We start from the raw sequence: 21798 nt of genomic DNA on the forward strand, positions 1-21798 counted from the left end.
TGAAGTTTCCCATTAATTTTGCCACGTTATATTAATATTGTGCTTTTGGCTTGAGTTCCAAATATCCTTCGTACTTCCATTTTTTCTTCAACCTGTATAGAGCACCGCACACCTCTAATCGTCGAACACTGCATCTCTCACACTGAAACAGCACCGCCACCCTGTCAGTGAGCCTACCGGTCTCTGACATCGGCAGCACCGGCGAGGCCGCCTCGGTCTCGTCCCGACCCGGTGACAGTTGCTGTGAGGGCGACACTCCCGTGTCGGACGTCACGGTGTCTCCGGGCGGCGCCACTACTCCGACTCCCGTCTCCGGCGGCGACGGCACGGATGGCACCGGCAGGGGAACCGCCGTTGGCAGTGCTGCCGGTGGGGCGAGGGAGGATCGGCACTGTGGTGGTGCTGGCTCAGCCTGGACTGCCAGAAAGAGGCCACCCCACTCCTACACTGAGCTCAGTGCTATGGCCATAGCGCAGTCACCGAACAGGTTGGTAGCTCTGCTGCAGAGTGATAAAAACCTTCACGAAAATACACTGCACCGCTCTTAATACAGCCCACTGTAGTTTTGGAAATTCCCACGGTATCTTACACACATTGTACATCTAAATGCCATCTACATCTACACGATTACTCTGCAATTCACATTTAAGTGCTCGGCAGAGGGTTCATCGAACCACAATCGTACTATCTCCCTACCATTCCACTCCTGAACAGCGCACGGGAAAAACGAACACCTAAACCTTTCTGTTTGAGCTCTGATTTATCTTATTTTATTTTGTTGATCATTCCTACCTACGTAGGTTGGGCTCAACAAAATATTTTCGCATTCGGAACAGAAAGTTGGTGACTGAAATTTCGTAAACAGATCTAACCGCGACGAAAAACGTCTTTGCTTTAATGACTTCCATCCTGACTCGTGTATCATATCTGCCACACTCTCTCCCCTATTACGTGATAATACAAAATGAGCTGCCCTTTTTTGCACCCTTTCGATGTCCTCCGTCAATCCCACCTGGTAAGGATCCCACACCACGCAGCAATATTCTAATAGAGGACGAACGAATGTAGTGTAAGCTGTCTCTTTAGTGGACTTGTTGCATCTTCTAAATGTCCTGCCAATGAAACGCAACCTTTGGCTCGCCTTACCCACAATATTATCTATGTCGTCTTTCCGACTGAAGTTGTTCATAATTTTAACACCCAGGTACTTAGTTGAATTGACAGCCTTGAGAATTGTACTATTTATCGAGCAATCAAATTCCCATGGATTTCTTTTGGAACTCGTGTGGATCACCTCACACTTTTGGTTATTTAGCGTCAACTGCCACCTGCCACATCGTACGGCAATCTTTTCTAAATCGCTTTGCAACTGATACTGGTTTTCGGATGACCTTACTAGACGGTAAGTTACAGCATCATCTGTGAACAACCTAAGAGAACTTCTCAGATTTTCACCCAGGTCCTTTGTATAGATCAGGAACAGCAGAGGTCCCAGGACGCTTCCCTGGGGAACACCTGATATCACTTCAGTTTTACTCAACGATTTGCCATCTATTACTATGAACTGCGACCTTCTTGACAGGAAATCATTAATCCAGTCATACAACTGAGACGATACCCCGTAGGCCCACAGCTTGATTAGAAGTTCCTTGTGAGGAATGGTGTCAAAAGCTTTCCGGAAATCTAGAAATACGGAATCAACTTGAGATCCCCTGTCGATAGCGGCCATTACTTCGTGCGAATAAAGAGCTAGCTGCGTTGCACAAGAGCGATGTTTTCTGAAGCCATGCTGATTACGTGTCAATAGATCATTCCCTTTGAGGTGATTCATAATGTTTGAATACAGTATATGCTCGAAAACCCTATTGCAAACCGGCGCCAATGATATAGGTCTGTAGTTCGATGGATTACTCCTACTACCCTTCTTAAACACTGGTGCGACCTGCGCAATTTTCTGATCTGCAGGTACAGATCTATCGGTGAGCAAGCGTTTGTATATGATTGCTAAGTAGGGAGCTATTGTATCAGTGTAATCTGAAAGGAACCTAATCGGTATACAATCTGGACCTGAAGACTTGCCCGTATCAAGCAATTTGAGTTGCTTCGCAACCCCTAAGGTATCTACTTCTAAGAAACTCATGCTAGCAGCTTCTGTAGCCGCAAGTTGGCACATTTCGGCCAGCACTTTCACTCGACATCCGGAATTATTTGTTGGAAACATTCCGATCTCCATCTTCCCCCACAGTTCTTACTGTGTGAGTTGCCCCCAGTACCGTTTCCCGTGGTGTCGTAACACGTGTTCCGTCATCCCCCTTTATCTTGTTGTCAGTGTTTTCGACGTGTGTTCTCGCCACACTGATTCTGCGGAGAAACTCTTTGCTCCTCATCTTGACAGACCACCTATTTTCGTACATCATTCTACAGCCCCACGTCTCAAACTTGTCGATCCTCTTCTTCTCTGGTGTCTCCGTAGTCAGTTATTCGTTACCGTACAGTGCTGTTCTCTAAATGTACATCCTCAGAAATGTATTCCTTAAATTGAGACCTATGTTTGGTAGACTTATTTTGTCCAGAAATGCTCTCTTTGCATGTGCTTGTGTGCTTCCTATTTCTTACATCTCTCTGTGGGTGTATTTTTACTCCCCCCCTCCCCCCCCTTCCCAATAATTTATTTGTGATTTCGCATCTGTTGCTCCCCATGACTTCCTGTTTGCCTTGTGTACTAATATCTAGGCCTACCTGTGTGTTTTGCTGTTCGTGCACCATTCCGTCAATCAAAATTTTCACCAAAGAGCAATGTCGTAAAATGCGCTCGAGGATGCCACCTTTCCACTTCTGTTTGTTCTGTATTGTCGACTTGTTAGAGGACATCGTAACTGCTTACTTGAGCAGTGCAGGTGATCTTCAACACTCCCTGCATCCCCTATCATTTGTGTTTCACATCCGTACGGAGCAGTTCTCTAAACTTAACAATCTGTTAATCCATTAATCCATTTCTGCAGTGTGTTAGCAGCCGTTTCCTTTATATAAAGTCCTTTTGTTTTGTATAATCCTTGCTAAAAAGTTTCACATTGGCAATGATTGGGTTAATATTTCTTTTCCCTTTATGTGCAAGGTTGTATCCCAAAGAAACCAAACAAATTTTTTGCTGGACGTAGCTTCTGAAGTAACGTGTTTTGCCACCGAGAGTGCACACAGCAAACATTCCATAGTCAGTAAACCGAGTGCCGTCGCTGAAAGAGCTGAGGACTAGTTTCAGCAGACTTTGTCAACAGTTGTTTTGTCTGATTGATGTTTTTGCAACGGATGATTTTTGTGAACAGTGTGGGGCAGTAAAATTCTGCCTTTTGCTCAGAAAAAGTGGAACAGACCGTGAAATGTAAAAAATGTTTATAAGGACAATGCTACAGGGCAGTTTCACCAGTTTTGAAACAGTTAAGCCAATTGAACATCATTGGTTTACCTGTTTCAAAACTGGTGAAATGTCAGTTGATGACGAACCTCTTTCTGGTCATCCTTCTATGGCCCGAACAAATGAAAATGTCGAAAACATTTGTGCAATCATCAACAAAGATTGGCAACGGACCATTGAAGAAATGGTGGAGATGTCAAGAGTGAGTTGAAGTTCAGTGCGGCAGATTGTGACACGAGATTTTAGAATCAAAAGGGTGGGTGCCAAATTAATGCCATGACTGCTGGCTGTTGAACAGTAACGAGGTCACGTGGAAGTATGGTCTGAAAGAAGAGTCCCAAAATGATACAAACTTTTTTTTTCCAAAATTATCACAAGGTGGTGATACTTGGCTCATCAAGTGAAATAAAACATGAAGACAATGCTGATTTGTGTTTTTGATGTGAGAGGAGTCATCCATTCAGAGCTTGCTCTGCAAGGGCAGGCAGTTTAACTAGGCTTTCTTCTTAGAAGTTTTGAAAAGATTCTGCAACAGTGTGTGGTGGAAGTGGCCTGATTTGTGGCAGTCAGGTGACTGGTTTTTTCAGCATGACAACGTCCCTGCTCACACAGCCCTTTCTGTACAACTCTTGACAAAAAATGGTATGGCCCCCTTTCCTCAACCCCCATACTCACCCATGCTTACCCCAAACAACTTTTTGGTTTGTTTTCTAGCATGAATAATTGGCAGGTAAGGAAAGTGTTTTGCTGATGTGAAGAAAAATATGGTAGAGGTGCCATCGAGAATCATAAAATGTAAGTTTAAACAATGTTTTGAAAATGGAATAAAAGATTAGACAAGTGGAGAGTACTGTGAAGGGGATTGAAGATTTGTGCTTAAAATGTGAATAAATAAGCTCAAAGTAAATAAAAAATAAGTTCAGTTTCTTTTGGGTATCCTCTCGTGTATATAATGAAATAATACCACTTATGAAGTTTCTATTTGATTGGTGACCATGTCTTTGGTATTGTTTATTTCCAATGTCTTTGAGCTTCAACATACAAAAAGGCAGTGTAACATTTCAGTGTACATAGTTTGTTATCAAAACCACAGTTTGGTTTCAGGAAAGGAGTATCACAAAAAATGCCATCTTTTCCTTCTGTTCAATAGGCACTATCAGTAGGTTCATGTGAGTGATAGGCATGTCCAGAAAGTAAGAGTACGGAACCATTGACGCCCCAAGGGGATATTTGTTTCTTCTTCGTCTTCTTCGTGGATGGATCACTTACGACCACATGTAATCAACATTTGTTGGACTTTCTTTATGCCCAGTATTCCTTCATAAGCAATGAATGGGCTAGCTTTCGTTGCGTAGATCATGTATGTTGGTTAGTTTTTCTCTCTTCTTCCTCAAAACCCCGTGTGTTTGATTTTTCTGGTTTCATTTCTGTTGTGTAGATTTGGAGACACCACGATGTCTGTTATACCAGTTCAGTCTTGTAGTTTTGTTATTTAAAAATGTATGGATTTTGTGCATTAACCTGTTTGAGTCCATTCTTTCTAAATGCTCTATGCATTGGATTCTTCTCATGCACATTGTGTCTGTTATTTTGGAGATATTTTATGTATTTCTGCATTGGGTATTGGATAATGCACACATAATAGTTCTTGGTCCTATGATTTTCCTGAGCTTAACCAGACTGAAATCTCAATTTCAGTCACAAACGCAGACCAAATAAATCATAATAATCCCCCCCCCCCCCCCCCCCAAGAGGTAGATGATATTGCATTTAAGGGCAAGGTGTTGGCAGTGTGTTAAAATTCCATTTTTCTCAGTTGGTTGATAAGTCTTCTTTTAGTGCCACATTGAAATAAGTGTTTCTATTCTGAATCCTACCTGCTGCCTGCTGAGAAATGTTATCCATTTTTTTCATGGAAAGGTAAATACATCGTTCCAGCTATTTAATAACATCATGACTGTTTATGGGGATGGTGTCGTGAATCATTGTGATGCATACAAATGGTATTGTGAGTTAAAGCTGGCAGAATGTGAGTCCATGGTGTACAAAAGAGTGACTTTCAACTGATGACTGCAGACTTAAATATAAGGTAGTTGTAATAGTTTCCACAATGAAACTTTGTCTCAAAATCTGGAAGAAAATCCCAAGTGTTTCGTGTTGTATTTAAAGCATGCTAGCAGCAAGACGTGGTCGGTGGCTTCTTTGCGGGGGATGGCAGTGCAAATACTACTGACGACAGTGCTGTCAAACAGAGTTACTAACCACAGCCTTCTGAAATTCCTCCACCAAAGAAGATGAAGTAAATATTCTGGAATTCGAATCAAAAACAGCTGCCAACGAGTAATTAATAAGTAGATATCCTAGGATTAGTGAAGTAATTTAAATTACCTAATAAATGCATATCTTCCAGTCCAAACTGTATACCAGTTAGGTTCCTTTCAGAGCATATCTCCATACTTAACAATAATATGCAATCGCTCGCTCGACGAAAGATCCGTACCCAAAGAAAGGAAAGTTGAACAGGTCACACCAATATTCAAGATAGGTAGTAGGATCAATACACTAAATTACAAACCCATATAATTAACATCAATATGCACCTGGATTTTTAAATACAGTCGACATGGGTTTAGAAAACATTGTTCTTGTGAAACACAACTAGCTCTTTACACACACAATGTGCTGAGTGCTATTGGCAAGAGATTTCAGATTCATTCAGTATTTCTAGATTTCCAGAAGGATTTGACACTGTACCACACAAGCAGCTTGTAGTGCAATTGCCTGTGCTTATGGAATATCGTCTCAGTTATGAAACTGGATTCACGATTTCCTGTCTGAGAGATCACAATTTGTACTAATTGATGGATGGTCATCAAGTAAAACGGAAATGATTTATGGTGTTCTCTAAAGTAGTGTTACAGGCCCTCTGCTGTTCCTTATCTATACAAAGGCTTTAAGAGATAATCTGAGCAGCTGTCTTAAGTTGTTCGCAGATGATGCTGTCATTTGTTCTCTAGTAAAGACATCCAAAGATCAAAACAAATTGCAAAACAATTTAGGAAAGAGATGTCTATGGTGTAAAAATTGGCAATTGATCCTAAGCAATGAAAATTGTGAGGTAATCAGCCAGTTTGCACAAAGCTGTGATCTGCCACCTTCAGATTTTCATATTTTCACCTCTCTTAAGGTTGAAAAAAGGATTTCTGTCAATAGTGAAACCGGAGTTCCATCAAACAATGGATCAGAGAGGAACCAGGAAGTTTTGACAAAGATGCCAGGAGACCTATTCCTCAGCTTACAAAGTGCATTGAGAATGAAGGTGATTACACAAAAAAAAGTGCTTCATGTCCATATGTGAATTTTTCATAAATGTGTCATTTATTTGATTTTTTGCCGGCCCGAGTGGCCGACCAGTTGTAGATGCTTCGGTCTGGAACTGCGTGATTACTACGGTTGCAGCTACGGTCCTGCCTCAGGCACGGATGTGTGTGATGTCCATAGGTTCTTTAGGTTTAAGTAGTTCTAAGTTCTAGGGGACTGATGACCTCAGATATTGAGTCCTATTGTGCTCAGAGCCATTTGAACCATTTATTTGATTTACACTTGACTACCCTTGCTTTTGGTCATGCCTCTTATTTTCCTTGATTTAACAGAAATGCAACATTTGCATAAGTTGTAACATTACGGTCTTAGAGAAAACTTTCAACAATAGTTCACTTCATATCTGGGATGTAGGAAGTAAAAAGTTGCCCGCAGTGTTGACAGTCCAGTAAGAGGTTTGAACATGACTGGGGTCATTTAAAGTTGGGGGGGGGGGGGGGGTTCTTGCCACAAGGTTCTGTTGTGTGGATGATACAAGATGATAGCGGGCATGATGTAAATAATATAGTTGTAAGGCGAGTCAGTAGCATCAGATGTGGCTTTCAGAGAATATATTTTCTGGTGTGCGACTCTTGTAAAATTGAAATTGTTTTGTGCCAAAAGATCAGACACTCGGTGCAATGGACCGTATTAAATCTCCAGGGCATAGGGTAGATGGAATGCTTTCTTGGAAGCATGACATTCCAGGTCTTGTGCAGAAACCAAATGCTGCCATCTTCACTATAACAATTGCACCATACAATTTATTCCCCCATGCCGTAACACATGCACTATCATCGTATCACTCCTTCTTATCACCTTTTTTCATATGTCCCTTTCTTTTGAATTCTGTGGATAACCTTCTCATCACTTATCTTACCAGTCCACCTCATTTTCAACTTCATTCTATAGCACCACATCTTACACGCATTCTTGCCGGGATTTCCCCACAGGCAGTCGCTTCGATACAATACTGTTTTCTAAAAGTTCAGTCTCTGAAATTTCTTCCTCAAACTAACACCTGTGTTTGATACTAGTAGGCTTCCCGTGGCCACGAATGCCCTCTTTGCCTGTGCTATTCTACTTTTTACACCGTCCTTGTTTTTTCTACATCAACTATTATTTTGCTTCCACAGTAACAGAATGTCATAATTTCACGGTCCCCAACTTCGTCACTCCCCACCACCGTAGCCGAGGTCACTCACACGCATCTGTGTGGGGGCTCCTGACACAGAGGTCAGTCGGTTCGAATCCTGGTGTTGGAAGAAATTTTTTCTGCCAATATTTGTCCAGCAGGGGTAGGGAAGGGGAGGTGATTGAATAAAGTTTCTGATCACCAGACTCTGTGTCAGTATCCTGGTTTAAATACCAACCTCTCCGCAGTGTCTCGTGCAGTGAGGGCACGTGACACTCTCGATGATGATCCGTTCACAAAGGAAAGGTGTCTGTGGGCACGAACGATAGGGAAAATTTTGCCAATTAGGTGGCAGAACCTGCCCTTTGGAGTCTCCCAGCCGTTCGTGCCATACACCTTTACTTTACTTTTATCTTGTCAGTAAATAAAATAAGGCAACAGAGCATCGATAACTGTGCTTCTCGTGAGCCTCAAGGCCTGGAAACCGATGAAACGACTGTTTATTTCTCCAGTTGTGCAAAGTAAAGAGGGGTAGATTAAATTGTCAGTCACTCCTTGTGAATGTGCCGAAAAGTGCATTCTGTTCTTAGTTCCAACTCGGGTTCCTCTTTTGATGCTCTGAAGTGATTTTCTGTGCGTTTGTTTGTCTGACAGGAGGGCCAAGCTGTCTGAAATCCATGACTACATCATGAGTCACTTCCCCTACTTCACACGCAGGAAGAAGATCTGGCAGAAAGCGTTGAGCACCATCCTGTCGCACAAAAAGTGTTTCGTCAATGTGCCGCAGAAGGGCGGCAACTACTGGATGCTCGGTGAGTCCCAGAGCCGATTGCAGGGTGGCTGAATGTGACGTCACATCCTCTTCTTTTCCTACACTTGTCGCTGATAAAAAAAAAAAAAGTTCTATGGCTTTCAGTCACGTCAAGTGGCTAAAATACCGTGAGCTTTTGACTGAGCAGCTTGTGTAAAATGTAACCAGTTTTCGTGGCTGCAATTCGACTACTTAAGGGTTTGACAATAAACTATTTCGAATGGGCTGTGGAGCTCAGGTTTACTGCTATATCTTCAACTGAAGTAATATCACTTACCACTTACATGTGTGTGTCAGGCAAATTACATCTAGTTCTTAAAAAAATGTAGCCAAAAAAGACAAAATACATTTAAAACATGTTTATTGTATCATAGACTGACACAGGTTTAGCATCTAAAACATAATGTAAGCATGGCTCACCTCAGGTATTGCAGTTGCACCTTGTATTGCTTCCAACAGTTCCTAAGATGTACACATTGGTTCAGCCAAATTTATTTGAAATACAATCAAAATTTCAAGTCTTTCACAAAATTGATAATAGACTTTGGTCTCACAAATCATCGTGGTGCTTGTGGAACAGTTAGCATCTCGGGATATCACGATTCTCATGTCAAAATTACGTGAAATGTCCTTCCGTAATAATGTCTTAATTATTTTTATTAATAATTTTACAAATATGAAGTAAATTTAATTCCTAAAATAAATACTTTGGTTTACAATTGACTGTTTCATACTGACTATCAGTTTTGTACTTAAGAATTCCACGAATTGTAAATTGGGATTTTGCATAAATTGTTTTTGGGATATTTTTAGTTTGAAGTTCAGTATCTTAATAAATTATCATAATTCATTTTAAGTTGACTTATTTTCATCAGTACAGTAATCCAGTAACTTTACAGTAAACGCTCATGCATTTATGTTACTTTGTGTAAGCTACACGAGGTAGTACGCATTTGTCAGTACGGTCAAAATTGTAGTATCCGTTAAATATTGTCCTATCTGTTATATTACACTTCACCAGTATCAAGTGGAGAGACTATTGATGACCTGCCGGTAAGTCTTTATCAACTATTACTGCCAGCTGTGGTGTCACTTTTGGCGACTATAGTACCGTTTATAGAGATGCGTTATCACCACAGTTGATGCGCACACTTCAACTCTACTGATTGGCTGTTGTTTTAAGGCTGTAGCTCCACAGTGGTATATTTCTGATTTACTGTTATCAGGAAATTTTTGCTCAAATCGTCATCCCCGGCTCTGCTGTGACCTTATTAGATACACCGACAGAGAAGGAATCTGGTATACTGTGAACACCTTCACCAAATACTGGCAGACTGATTCCAGTATTTCTGTGCCTGTACTTAGCGTACAGTCTGTTTGCATGCTTTCCTACAGATGAAGTGTAGTGTAAATAGTTGGTGGCTGTAGGGTGCGTGTAACGTTATTGGAAGCAGGACTGAGGTATTGAGTTGCCATTCATTGTTTATTATCACTGATGCCGTACCACAGACAGCAGTGACTTGCACAATGTAAGTGGAACATTTAGTGCCATTTTGTAATGTGCTGTGAGGAGTCTTGTTTCTGTCTGTGGTGCTCAGATGGACACCAGTCTGTCTGTAGGTGACTCCGTTAAAGGTCACTGGAAGAGGCGATTCACGAGACCTGTACCTCGCCAACTCGTGGAGTCGTGGTGTGGAAAGTTATCCTGTATGATAGCAGGACAGATTTGTTTATTGTAGTAGAGAGGCTGACGCTTACCATTGTGTGGCAAGGTTGTCAAACACTGTAGTCGTACTCTTTGTGACCATGGTTACAAATGCCAGTATAATGGAAGGCCTCACACTGTGCCTCGAATGCCTCTAGGAATATACAGATCCTGGCCCTCCATTCTTTACTAGTGGAATGCACTCGCTCCGTCTTGGGGCCACAAGTGGCCTACCGGGACCATCCGAGCGCCGTGTCATCCTCGGAGGAGGATGCGTGTAGGAGGGGCGTGGGGTCAGCACACCGCTCTCCCGGTCGTTACGATGGTATTCTTGACCGAAGCTGCTACTATTCGGTCGAGTAGCTCCTCAATTGGCATCACGAGGCTGAGTGCACCCCGAAAAATGGCAACAGCGCACGACGACCCGGATGGTCACCCATCCGAGTGGCGACGACGCCCGACAGCGCTTAACTTCGGTGATCTGACGGGAACCGGTGTAGCCACTGCGGCAAGGCCGTTGCCACTAGTGGAATGACTATATTAAAATAATTGCCAGTTAGCCAAATGCGAGAGTGAGATTCATTGGAAGTATCCTCGAGAAGTGCGATCCACCCACGAGGAGGCAGCTTAAAAATCCCTCACCTGAGCAATACTCGAATATTCCTCATTTGCCTGTCACTACCTGATAACATTGATGGAGGAGATAGAGAAGACCCAAAGAAAAGCAGCAAGTTTAGTCCAGGTTCACTTAACAGACGAGGACGTATCGGGGAAATGGTCGCCGACTCCAGCGGGAGACACCGTGAGAGAAGTGTTCTGAATTACACTGTGGTTTCCTTCTAAATATCCGACAGCAAATATTCCTACAAGAGTTAACCCTTAAAATAATTTTTCATGTGTATATCACGCGAAAATATCACGAAGGTGGAAGTAGTTAGTTTCGAGCTCACGGAGAGGCTCATCGACAACCGTTCTTCTTGCAGACAATTGACAACTGGAAAGGAAAATGGAAATTGTCAGTGGCGATAGTAGTACTCTCTGCCAGAAGGTGGTTTCAGAGTAGAGATGTAAATGTAGATTTCAGTGAGCATGTATAGTGTGAGGTTAACTGCAGCCAGTTCACTAATATTCTGATGAACGGAACAATCAGATAAGCTCACTGTAAAAATTCTTAATTGTTCTCTGGTCCCTGTGGAACCGTTCATGTGGTGTAGAACTGGTGGCTGGCAGTCATCTGATCCTCCATTGCTGACTGAAGTTGTGCCAGTGAAGTGGTGTGCGCGTGCCAGTCGGGTTGTACAGAATCGGTGCAATGAGATGTGGACACGGATACGTGGCAGAATAGTGGAAAGGAGCCGTCGTCTCTCGGATGTGACCGTGACCGGACTGTGAACGAAGTTACCAGGTTGGCTGATGTACCAATAGACTGTTCAGTGTTTGCAACTAATAGTGTACCACTTGCAGCCTTGGAAAAAGATCCTAACTGACAGGGATGGGAGACGTGTATCACACCTTGTCCGTGACAGCCGGTTGCAAACCTGACAGGAATTGGCCCTATCAATGATTGCAGGTCCACCTCCACAAGTTTGACAGAATATTACTGGGGGACTGCGTGCAGTGGACATCTGTGGTGGGTACGTCACGCGGGGTCATTTCTCACGGCAATGCGTAATGCTGCACGCCGCCAGTGGTGTGACGACACAGCGACTGGTCGTTACCTGATTGGAGGTGTCTAATGTACCTAGTATGTTGCAGTTATGCCTCTTTTCAAGTGATATGTGAGCCATCAAATGAGATGTCCAGCCCACAGTGTGAAGTTCAAAATGCAGGTGGTTCTATGACGTTTTGGGGGTGATTTCCATAATACAATGTCAGCCCACTTATTTAGATTACTGTGGACTTGAACAACGTATTGAATTGGTTATTTGCTTCATACATTGTTTGAATAGTTTGCTCTGTCGATCATTTAAGAGTTTTGGAAATTTTGACATTAGTATGGAAAATAAATCTGCGACAGCAGGTCTCAAGTTGTGCCCGGATAGTTCAATCGGCAATACCGTTAGTGCGTGAAAGGTTAAGGTTTCGAGTTAGAGTCCCAGTTTGGCACACACTTTTGATCTGCAGAGTGAAATCGTAATGAACAAGTTCACGACAATTATGCTGTGGACACTCGTCCCTTCCAAGATGACAGCAGCCGTGTGCACAGTGCTACGTGCGTACGTTCTTGCCGAATCGAACATTCTGCACACTATCGCACCCAGACTGGCCTTCCACATGACCCGATCCTAATCCCGTACGAACTACTGGAGTATTTTTGGAACGGAGGGTGATATGTCGCAATCAACATGCACACAGTTTGTTAAATCTAAGGGATCTTAACCGTCAGTGAATGAATTCAGATGGATACAGAATACGTGAAGCAGCTTGTGGCCTCTCTCCCTCACCAAATTGAGTCTATTATCAATGCTAGAAGTGATGTTACATGGTATTAGTGTTATGTTTTCTGGGAGGGATTAATTTTTTGGTCTTATTTGGTATTTTATTTATTTATTTTCAACTTTGTCAATCATAATTTAAGTCTGCAGACACCTATTGCCATTGTCATTTGATGTATAATCTTGTAGGTTGTTAAGCTACATCATGTTGCTCTTCAGTTTCTTCTTACAGTATTGAAATTTTGACGACTGTGCTGAGATCTCCTCCAGGATCTTCTGATTTTCCCAGTTAGCTGGACACTGTCAAAAAACAATGTCGCGTTCACTTGTAAAGGGGGATTTTCCTGCACTTATTCAGGTCAGTGCGTATAATGGTATACAGGCCAAATTTTTCTGTAAATGCAAAAACAAGTTTTCAAATTGATATCGGAGGCACCGGATCACCTCCACACTGCACGAGTCTGTGAAGTGAGGTGTGTATGCAGTAGAGTGTATATAGGCGAAACAGAAAAGGCAGTGAAAACAGATCAGAGGGAACACCACACGTGACGAATACAAAGTCTGAAATGTGCGTCAGCAGATCACCAGGAGAACAGGGGCCGCGTACAGATATCGACAACGTACAGGTTCTAGCCAAGAAATGAGACATTTATAGAAAGTAAGTCCAAGAGGTGGATGAAATACAGGGTGGTCCATTGATCGTGACCGAGCCAAATATCTCACGAAATAAGTGTCAATCGAAAACGCTACAAGGAACGAAACTTGTCTAGCTGCAAGGGGGAAACCAGATAGTGCTATGGTCTCCCCGCTACATGGCTCTGCCATGTGTCCAACGGATATCAACTGCTATTTTTTTAAAATAGGAACTCCCATTTTTATTACATATTTGTGTAGTATGTAAAGAAATATGAATGTTTTTGTTGGATCACTTTTTTTTGCTTTGTGATAGATGGCTCTGTAATAGTCACAAACATATGGCTCACAAGTTTGGATGAACATTTGGTAACAGGTAGGTTTTTTAAGCTAAAATACAGAATGTAGGTATGTCTGAACATTTTATTTTATTTTGATTGTTCCAATGTGATACATGTACCATTGTGAACTTATCATTTCTGAGAACGCATGCTGTTACAGTGTGATTACCTGTAAATACCACATTAATGCAATAAATGCTCAAAATCATGTCCATCAACCTGAATGCATTTGGCAATTCGTGTAATGACATTCCTCTCAACAGCGAGTATTTCACCTTCTGTAATGCATTGATAATGCGCTGACGCATGTTGTCAGGCTTTGTCGGTGGATCACGATAGCAAATATCCTTCAACTTTCCCCACAGAAAGAAATCCGGGGATGTCAGATCGGGTGAACGTGCGGGCCACGGTATGATGCTTCGACGAACAATCCACCTGTCATGAAATATGCTATTCAATATTGCTTCAACTACAAGTGAGCTATGTGCCGGACATCCATCGTGTTGGAAGTACATCACCATTCTGTCATGCAGTGAAACATCTTGTAGTAACATTGGCAGAACATCACATAGGAAATCATCATACATTGCACCATTTAGATTGCCATCGATGATATGGGGGCCAATTATCCTTCCTCCCATAATGTCGCACCATACATGAACGCGTCAAGGTCGCTGATGTTCCACATGTCGCAGCCATCGTGGATTTTCCATTGCCCAATAGTGCATGTTATGGTGGTTTACATTACCGCTGTTGGTGAATGATGCTTCATCGCTAAATATAAAGTGTGCAAAAAATTTGTCATCGTCCCGTAATTTCTCTTATGCCCAGTGGCAGAACTGTACACGACTTTCGCCGGCCGAAGTGGCCTTTGCGGTTCTAGGCACTGCAGTCTGGAACCGCGAGACCGCTATGGTCACAGGTTCGAATCCTGCCTCAGGTATGGATGTTTTTGAAGTCCTTAGCTTAGTTAGGTTTAACTAGTTCTAAGTTCTAGGGGACTAATGACCTCGGCAGTTGAGTCCCATAGTGCTCAGAGCCATTTGAACTATTTTTTTTGTGCACGACTTTCAAAGTCGTCGCCATGCAATTCCTGGTGCGTAGAAATATGGTACGGGTGTAATCAATGTCGATGTGAGATCCTAAACACCGACGTTTTTGAGAGTCCCGATTCTCGTGCAATTTGTCTGCTAGTGATGTGTGGATTAGCCGCGTCAGCAGCTGAAACAAATACTTGGGCATCATCATTTGTTGCGGGTCGTCGTCGATGTTTCACATGTGTCTGAACACTTCCTGTTTCCTTAAATAGTGTAACTATCCGCGAACGGTCCGGACACTTGAATGATGTCATCCAGGATACCGAGCAGCATACATAGCACACGTCCATTGGGCATTTTGATCACAATAGCCATACATCAACACGATGTCGACCTTTTCTGCAATTGGTAAACGGTCCATTTTTAACTCAGGTAATGTATCATGAAGCAAATATCGTCCGCACTGGCGAAATGTTAAGTGAAACCACGTACTTACACGTTTGTGACTATTACAGCGCCATATATCACAAAGTGAAAAAAGTGGTCCAACTAAAACATTCATATTTCTTTACATACTGCATGAATATGTGATAAAAAATAGGGTTCCTATTTAAAAAAAAAAAAAAAACATAGTTGATATTCGTTTGACCTATGGCATCGCCATCTTGCGGGCCAACCATATATCGCCATCTGGTTTCCCCATACAAGCTAGACGAGTTTCGTTCTTTGTAGTTTTTTCGTTTGATGCTTATTTCGTGAGATATTTGGCTTGGTCACGATCAATCGACCACCCTGTATATAAGAATGGAAGTGATTTCAATAGGAATGGTGGCTATAGACCTTCAGGTTTGAGACAGGAGAACTCTCTTTTTTCTAGTGATACTATTCTCTGACAGTGTTCAGCTACCTGAGTACAGGGAAGGCGCTTTATTAAATCACAGCAGAGAGGTCGAAATGTCGCTTGTTATAACCCCAAATGACACCAGAGTGGCCAAAAGTGGATGAGCATCAGCGAACCATAATTCTCTGTGTTGTAAACCATGCAAGTGAGGTATATTCAGTCAGGTTTGGTTGACATTCGCTAGTGTTCCGCAGGTTGTTGTTGCTAATAATGAGAATGTAAATGCTAGCCTTTCTTCAGGTTGTGCTTGTCAGTGATAATTAGGTTTCTATTTTTAAATTTGCTTCTTAGTTGTAATGTGCAGCACGTGAAAAGCACTGACTGGCATATGTGGGAAGTTTTGAAATAATGCTAGTGAAATCAGAAGCTGCAACTCACTGCCAAGTGTTGTGTACAAATTCGTACACCTAAATTCTACTTTTCCTGAGCTATTTTGCTTACATTGTCAAAAACATTGCATTCACTCTGGATATCAAAGTTTGGTTCATGTCACAAATTGTATAGTACTGTAGCCTCTGTGACAGTTGTAAACACCAAATAAACATTAATGCAGAGTTCGTAGCCTGTGCTGGTTATCTCGTGTTCTCTTCCATTTCTTCCAGTGTGAAAGCTCGTTCACAGATACGAGCAAATGGTAGTCGATACTGATGTATTGTCTGTCAGTGCTTATTTCCTTCCATACACTTCTATTAGGTCCAGTGTAAGAAGAAAGAGAAGAGGAACATAATACAAACTAACAACCTATACAGGTGGAAGTGCAGGCATTCGCAGAAAATAGGATTGACAAAACCATCTTTGGTCCCGGCAGTGTTTGTCACAACCTTTCAACGAGTTCCCTGTTCGTCACCTTTAGGTGAAATGTCACATTCGTGTCCAGTGCATTCCTTTACAGCTGCCACACTCCAGACTCCTGAATGGGTGGGCCAGTCACTTGCAAGCCACTGTTACTTTCACACGCGACCTTTCCTGGCTCATTTGTTCTGACGTCACATACTACGATGAGCTCAGTTGGAAAAAAAGTTTCTGTGCCATTGGACGAGATAGTCACGTGCTCGTGTTTCTGCTGCTTTTCTGATGACTGAATCCCAGAACGGTGTTGATGTGGTACAACATCTTTGTTTGTTCAAGTCTGTAGTGGCAGAGTTGCACGTTCATTTTCGAGCAGACAAAGATGCTGTAACACGCCTGCGACCATAAAAGAGGCAGTGGAAATAAGTGTGTAGTCCGTGGTGGTCGTTTCCGACTGAAGTGTGCACAGGATACGGTGTCGGCAAAAATACGTCGAGGACACTCCGACGATGATGCGGCAGAGGCAGTGAGCGGAATGGTCGGGCAGCAGTGGATCGGTGCCCAGATTTCTTGTGCCCCCTGGAGGCCATTCCGGCATCAGTTGCAAAATCTCTTACAGAGGCACACGATTGGCCCACCCGTAGCGCCTTCGGCAGAGGAGGCAGTGGTCCAGTGGTTAAAAAGGAACGAACTGGATGTGGACCAGATATTTGCCCAGAGACGGTCAGTAGTTAACACATCTACATCTACATCTACATGACTACTCTGCAATTCACATTTAAGTGCTTGGCAGAGGGTTCATCGAACCACAATCATACTATCTCTCTACTATTCCACTCCCGAACAGCGAGCGGGAAAAACGAACACCTAAACCTTTCTGTTCGAGCTCTGATTTCTCTTATTTTATTTTGATGATCATTCCTACCTATGTAGGTTGGGCTCAACAAAATATTTTCGCATTTGGAACAGAAAGTTGGTGACTGAAATTACGTAAAAAGGTCTCGCCGCGACGAAAAACGTCTATGCTGTAATGACTTCCATCCCAACTCGTGTATCATATCTGCCACACTCTCTCCCCTATAACGCGATAATACAAAACGAGCTGCCCTTTTTTGCACCCTTTCGATGTCCTCCGTCAATCCCACCTGGTAAGGATCCCACACCGCGCAGCAATATTCTAACAGAGGACGAACGAGTGTAGTGTAAGCTGTCTCTGCCAATGAAACGCAACCTTTGGCTCGCCTTCCCGACAATATTATCTATGTGGTCCTTCCAACTGAAGTTGTTCGTAATTTTAACACCCAGGTACTTAGTTGAATTGACAGCCTTGAGAATTGTACTATTTATCGAGTAATCGAATTCCAACGGATTTCTTTTGGATCACCTCAAAATTACAGCATCATCTGCGAACAATCTAAGAGAACTGCTCAGATCAGGAACAGCAGAGGTCCCAGGACACTTCCCTGGGGAACACCTGATATCACTTCAGTTTTACTCGATGATTTGCCGTCTATTACTACGAACTGCGACCTTCCTGACAGGAAATCACGAATCCAGTCGCACAACTGAGACGATACCCCATAGCTCCGCAGCTTGATTAGAAGTCGCTTGTGAGGAACGGTGTCAAAAGCTTTCCGGAAATCTAGAAATACGGAATCAACTTGAGATCCCCTGTCGATAGCGGCAATTACTTCGTGCGAATAAAGAGCTAGCTGCGTTGCACAAGAGCAATGTTTTCTGAAGCCATGCTGATTACGTGTCAATAGATCGTTCCCTTCGAGGTGATTCATAATGTTTGAATACAGTATGTGCTCTAAAACCCTACTGCAAACCGACGTCAATGATATAGGTCTGTAGTTAAATGGATTACTCCTACTACCCTTCTTGAACACTGGTGCGACCTGCGCAATTTTCCAATCTGTAGGTACAGATCTATCGGTGAGTGAGCGGTTGTATATGAGTGCTAAGTAGGGAGCTATAGTATCAGCGTAATCTGAAAGGAACCTAATGGGTATACAATCTGGACCTGAAGACTTGCCCGTATCAAGCGATTTGAGTTGCTTCGCAACCCCTAAGGTATCTACTTCTGAGAAACTCATGCTAGCAGATGTTCATGTTTCAAATTCTGGAATATTCCATTCGTCTTCCCTGGTGAAGGAATTTCGGAAAACTGCGTTCAATAACTCCGCTTTAGCGGCACAGTCGTCGATAACAGTACCATCGGCACTGAGCAGCGAAGGTATTGACTGCGTCTTGCCGCTTGTGTACTTTACATACGACCAGAATTTCTTCGGATTAGCCCATCTTTGGGATTTCGCGTTCTTCTGAACTTCGCATGCTTTTTACGTTGCCTCTGCAACAGCGTTCGGACCTTTTTTGTGTACCACGGGGGATCCGTTCCATCTCTTACCAATTTATGAGGTATGAATATCTCAATTGCTGTTGCTACTATATCTTTGAATTTGAGCCACATCTCGTCTACATTCACATAGTCAGTTCGGAAGGAATGGAAATTGTCTTTTAGGAAGGCTTCTAGTGGCACTTTATCCGCTTTTTTAAATAAAATTATTTTGCGTTTGTTTCTGATGGATTTGGAAGAAATGGTATTGAGCCTAGCTACAATGACCTTGTGATCACTAATCCCTTATCAGTCATGACGCTCTCTATCAGCTCTGGATTGTTTGTGGCCAAGAGGTCAAGTGTGTTTTCGCAACCATTTACAATTCGCGTGGGTTCGTGGACTAACTGCTCTAAATAATTTTCGGAGAATGCATTTAGGACAATCTCGGAAGACGTTTTCTGCCTACCACCGGTTTTGAACAAGTATTTTTGCCAACATACCGAGGGTAGATTGAAGTCCCCACCAACTATAACAGTATGAGTGGGGTATTTATTTGTTACGAGACTCAAACTTTCTCTGAACTGTTCCGCAACTGTATCATCGGAGTCTGGGGGTCGGTAGAAGGAGCCAATTATTAACTTAATTCGGCTGTTAAGTATAACCTCCACCCACACCAATTTGCACGGAGTATCTACTTCGACTTCACTACAAGGTAAACCACTACTGACAGACACACACACTCCACCACCAATTCTGCCTAATCTATCTTTCCTGAACACTGTCTGAGACTTCGTAAAAATTTCTGCAGAACTTATTTCAGGCTTTAGCCAGCTTTCTGTACCTATAACGATATCAGCTTCTGTGCTTTCTATTAGCGCTTGAAGCTCAGGGACTTTTCCAGCGCAACTACAACAATTTACAACTATAATTCCGACTGTTCCTTGATCCAAGCACGTCCTGTAATTGCCAAGCACCCTTTGACATTGCAGCCCATCCCGCACTTTCCCGAGGCCTTCTAACCTAAAAAACCGCCCAGTCCACGCCACACAGCCTCCGCTACCCGTGTAGCCGCCAGCTGAGTGTAGTGCACTCCTGACCTATTCAGCGGAACCCGAAACCCCGCCACCCTATGGCGCAAGCCAAGGAATCTGCAGCCAATACGGTCGCAAAACTGTCTGAGCCTCTGATTCAGACCCTCCACCCGGCTCTGCACCAAAGGTCCGCAGTCGGTTCTGTCAACGATGCTGCAGATGGTGAGCTCTGCCTTCATCTCGTAAGCAAGACCGGCACCCTTCACCAAATCAGATATTCGCTGGAATCCAGAGAGAATTTCCTCAGATCCAAAGCGACACACGTCATTAGTGCCGACATGTGCCACCACCTGCAGCTGGCTGCACCCTGTGCTCTTCATGGCATCCGGAAGGACCCTTTCCACATCAGGAATGACTCCTCCCGGAATGCACAAGGAGTGCACACTGGATTTCTTCCCCTCCTTAGCCGCTGTATCCCTAAGGGGCCCCATTACGCGCCTAACATTGGAGCTCCCAACTACCAATAAGCCCACCCTCTGCGATTGCCCGGACCTTGAAGGCTGAGAAAGATCCTCTGAAACAGGGCAGGCAGCAGCATCTGGCTCAGCCAGATACAGTGCCTGAAACTGGTTTGTCAGACGCACCGGGGAGGCTTTCTGATCAGCCTCCGGGGACGCCTTTCGCTGCCTGAAACGCCTTGGAACGACCTCCCAATCAACCACAGGCGAGGGCTCAGCCCCACTGCGGGCAGCAACCGGGGCAACCACAGCGGTGGACCGATCTGGGGACAGACGGGACGATGTTGACATCCCCGTGATACCCGAGTCCGGCTTCCCACAGTGGTGCCCATTGGCAACAGCCTCAAGCTGCGCGACCGAAGTCAGCGCCGATTGCAGCTGTGAGCGAAGAGATGCCAAGTCAGCCCTCATCCGAACACAGCAATCGCAGTCCCTGTCCATTCTAATCGATGTTTAACAACAGTTACCGAAACACGAGTCCGTGCCTAGATAACGCAAGCGGAACACGCAAAGAATGTAGCAACTAACCTGTACAAATGCCTAACGACTGCGCTACAATCTGCTGAATTTACGATTACAGTAACTAAAACTCGAAATTGCACCTCCTATACGAAACTCACACGCAATTTAAATAAGAATCTACGAAGTAAATACTAAAGCGCGATGCTACAACTGTCAAATACTATAATACGCCCGAAATATATGAATTAAACAATGCAAGTACCCAAAAACACGCAAAGAAATTGATTAAACTATCTAACAAATAAGTAAGCTAGGGTTATACGACTTGCTGCTGCAGCTGCTTATCCAACGGCGGCAGGGAGCACACGTCGAAACGTATCACGCCGCAGTTTGGCCGATAACTCTAAAAGATTTAATCGACCTTAGAGATTTCACGTTCAATATAGGTGATCATATTTGTGTGTGGTCGAATGATCCGTCTACCAAACAGTTACTGTGTACGCCGGTTGCAGACCCGGAATACGAGGAAATGCTGGAGAAAGGCAAATTACGCCGACGGGGCAAGAAGCGGCCATTCCGCAAGGGCCCGGGAGTGTCGGTGCCTGCTCACCGAGTACCCACAGGCCACAGCCGGCGCCTACCCGGCAGCCGCCAGCCGCTCCGGCAGGGACTCCGCACCGGCCTTGCGGAACACCCGCAGTTGCCGGATACCGCTGTCGGGTCGCCGGTCGGGCCCTCGAAGCTCCGGGTCGCTGCAGGTGGAGAAGGCGGCGACGGGGGTGGTGCTGTGCCACTCCCCACGTATCTGCACTACGAGAGGTACGAGAAGAAGTAAGTACTCTGTGATGTGACCGTATTCTTAGGAACCTCAGATGTCACCTCACCTT

The 21798-nt window shown here is 43.7% G+C and overlaps 1 protein-coding gene and 1 pseudogene across 1 annotated transcript in view; one reads left to right on the forward strand and one right to left on the reverse strand.

The window, feature by feature from the left end:
• The window catches only part of LOC126295266 (uncharacterized), a 710311-nt gene that overhangs the window by 584495 nt on the left and 104018 nt on the right, over positions 1-21798 (forward strand). Inside the window, exons 65-67 of the mRNA XM_049987689.1 lie at positions 152-487; positions 8562-8719; positions 21424-21742. Of these exons, the coding sequence (XP_049843646.1) occupies positions 152-487; positions 8562-8719; positions 21424-21742 (813 nt within the window). The remainder of the gene's footprint in view (positions 1-151; positions 488-8561; positions 8720-21423; positions 21743-21798) is intronic.
• LOC126295571 (5S ribosomal RNA) lies at positions 10828-10945 on the reverse strand (annotated as a pseudogene).

The sequence above is a fragment of the Schistocerca gregaria genome, chromosome 11, assembly GCF_023897955.1.
Source record: "Schistocerca gregaria isolate iqSchGreg1 chromosome 11, iqSchGreg1.2, whole genome shotgun sequence".
Lineage (NCBI taxonomy): Eukaryota > Metazoa > Arthropoda > Insecta > Orthoptera > Acrididae > Schistocerca > Schistocerca gregaria.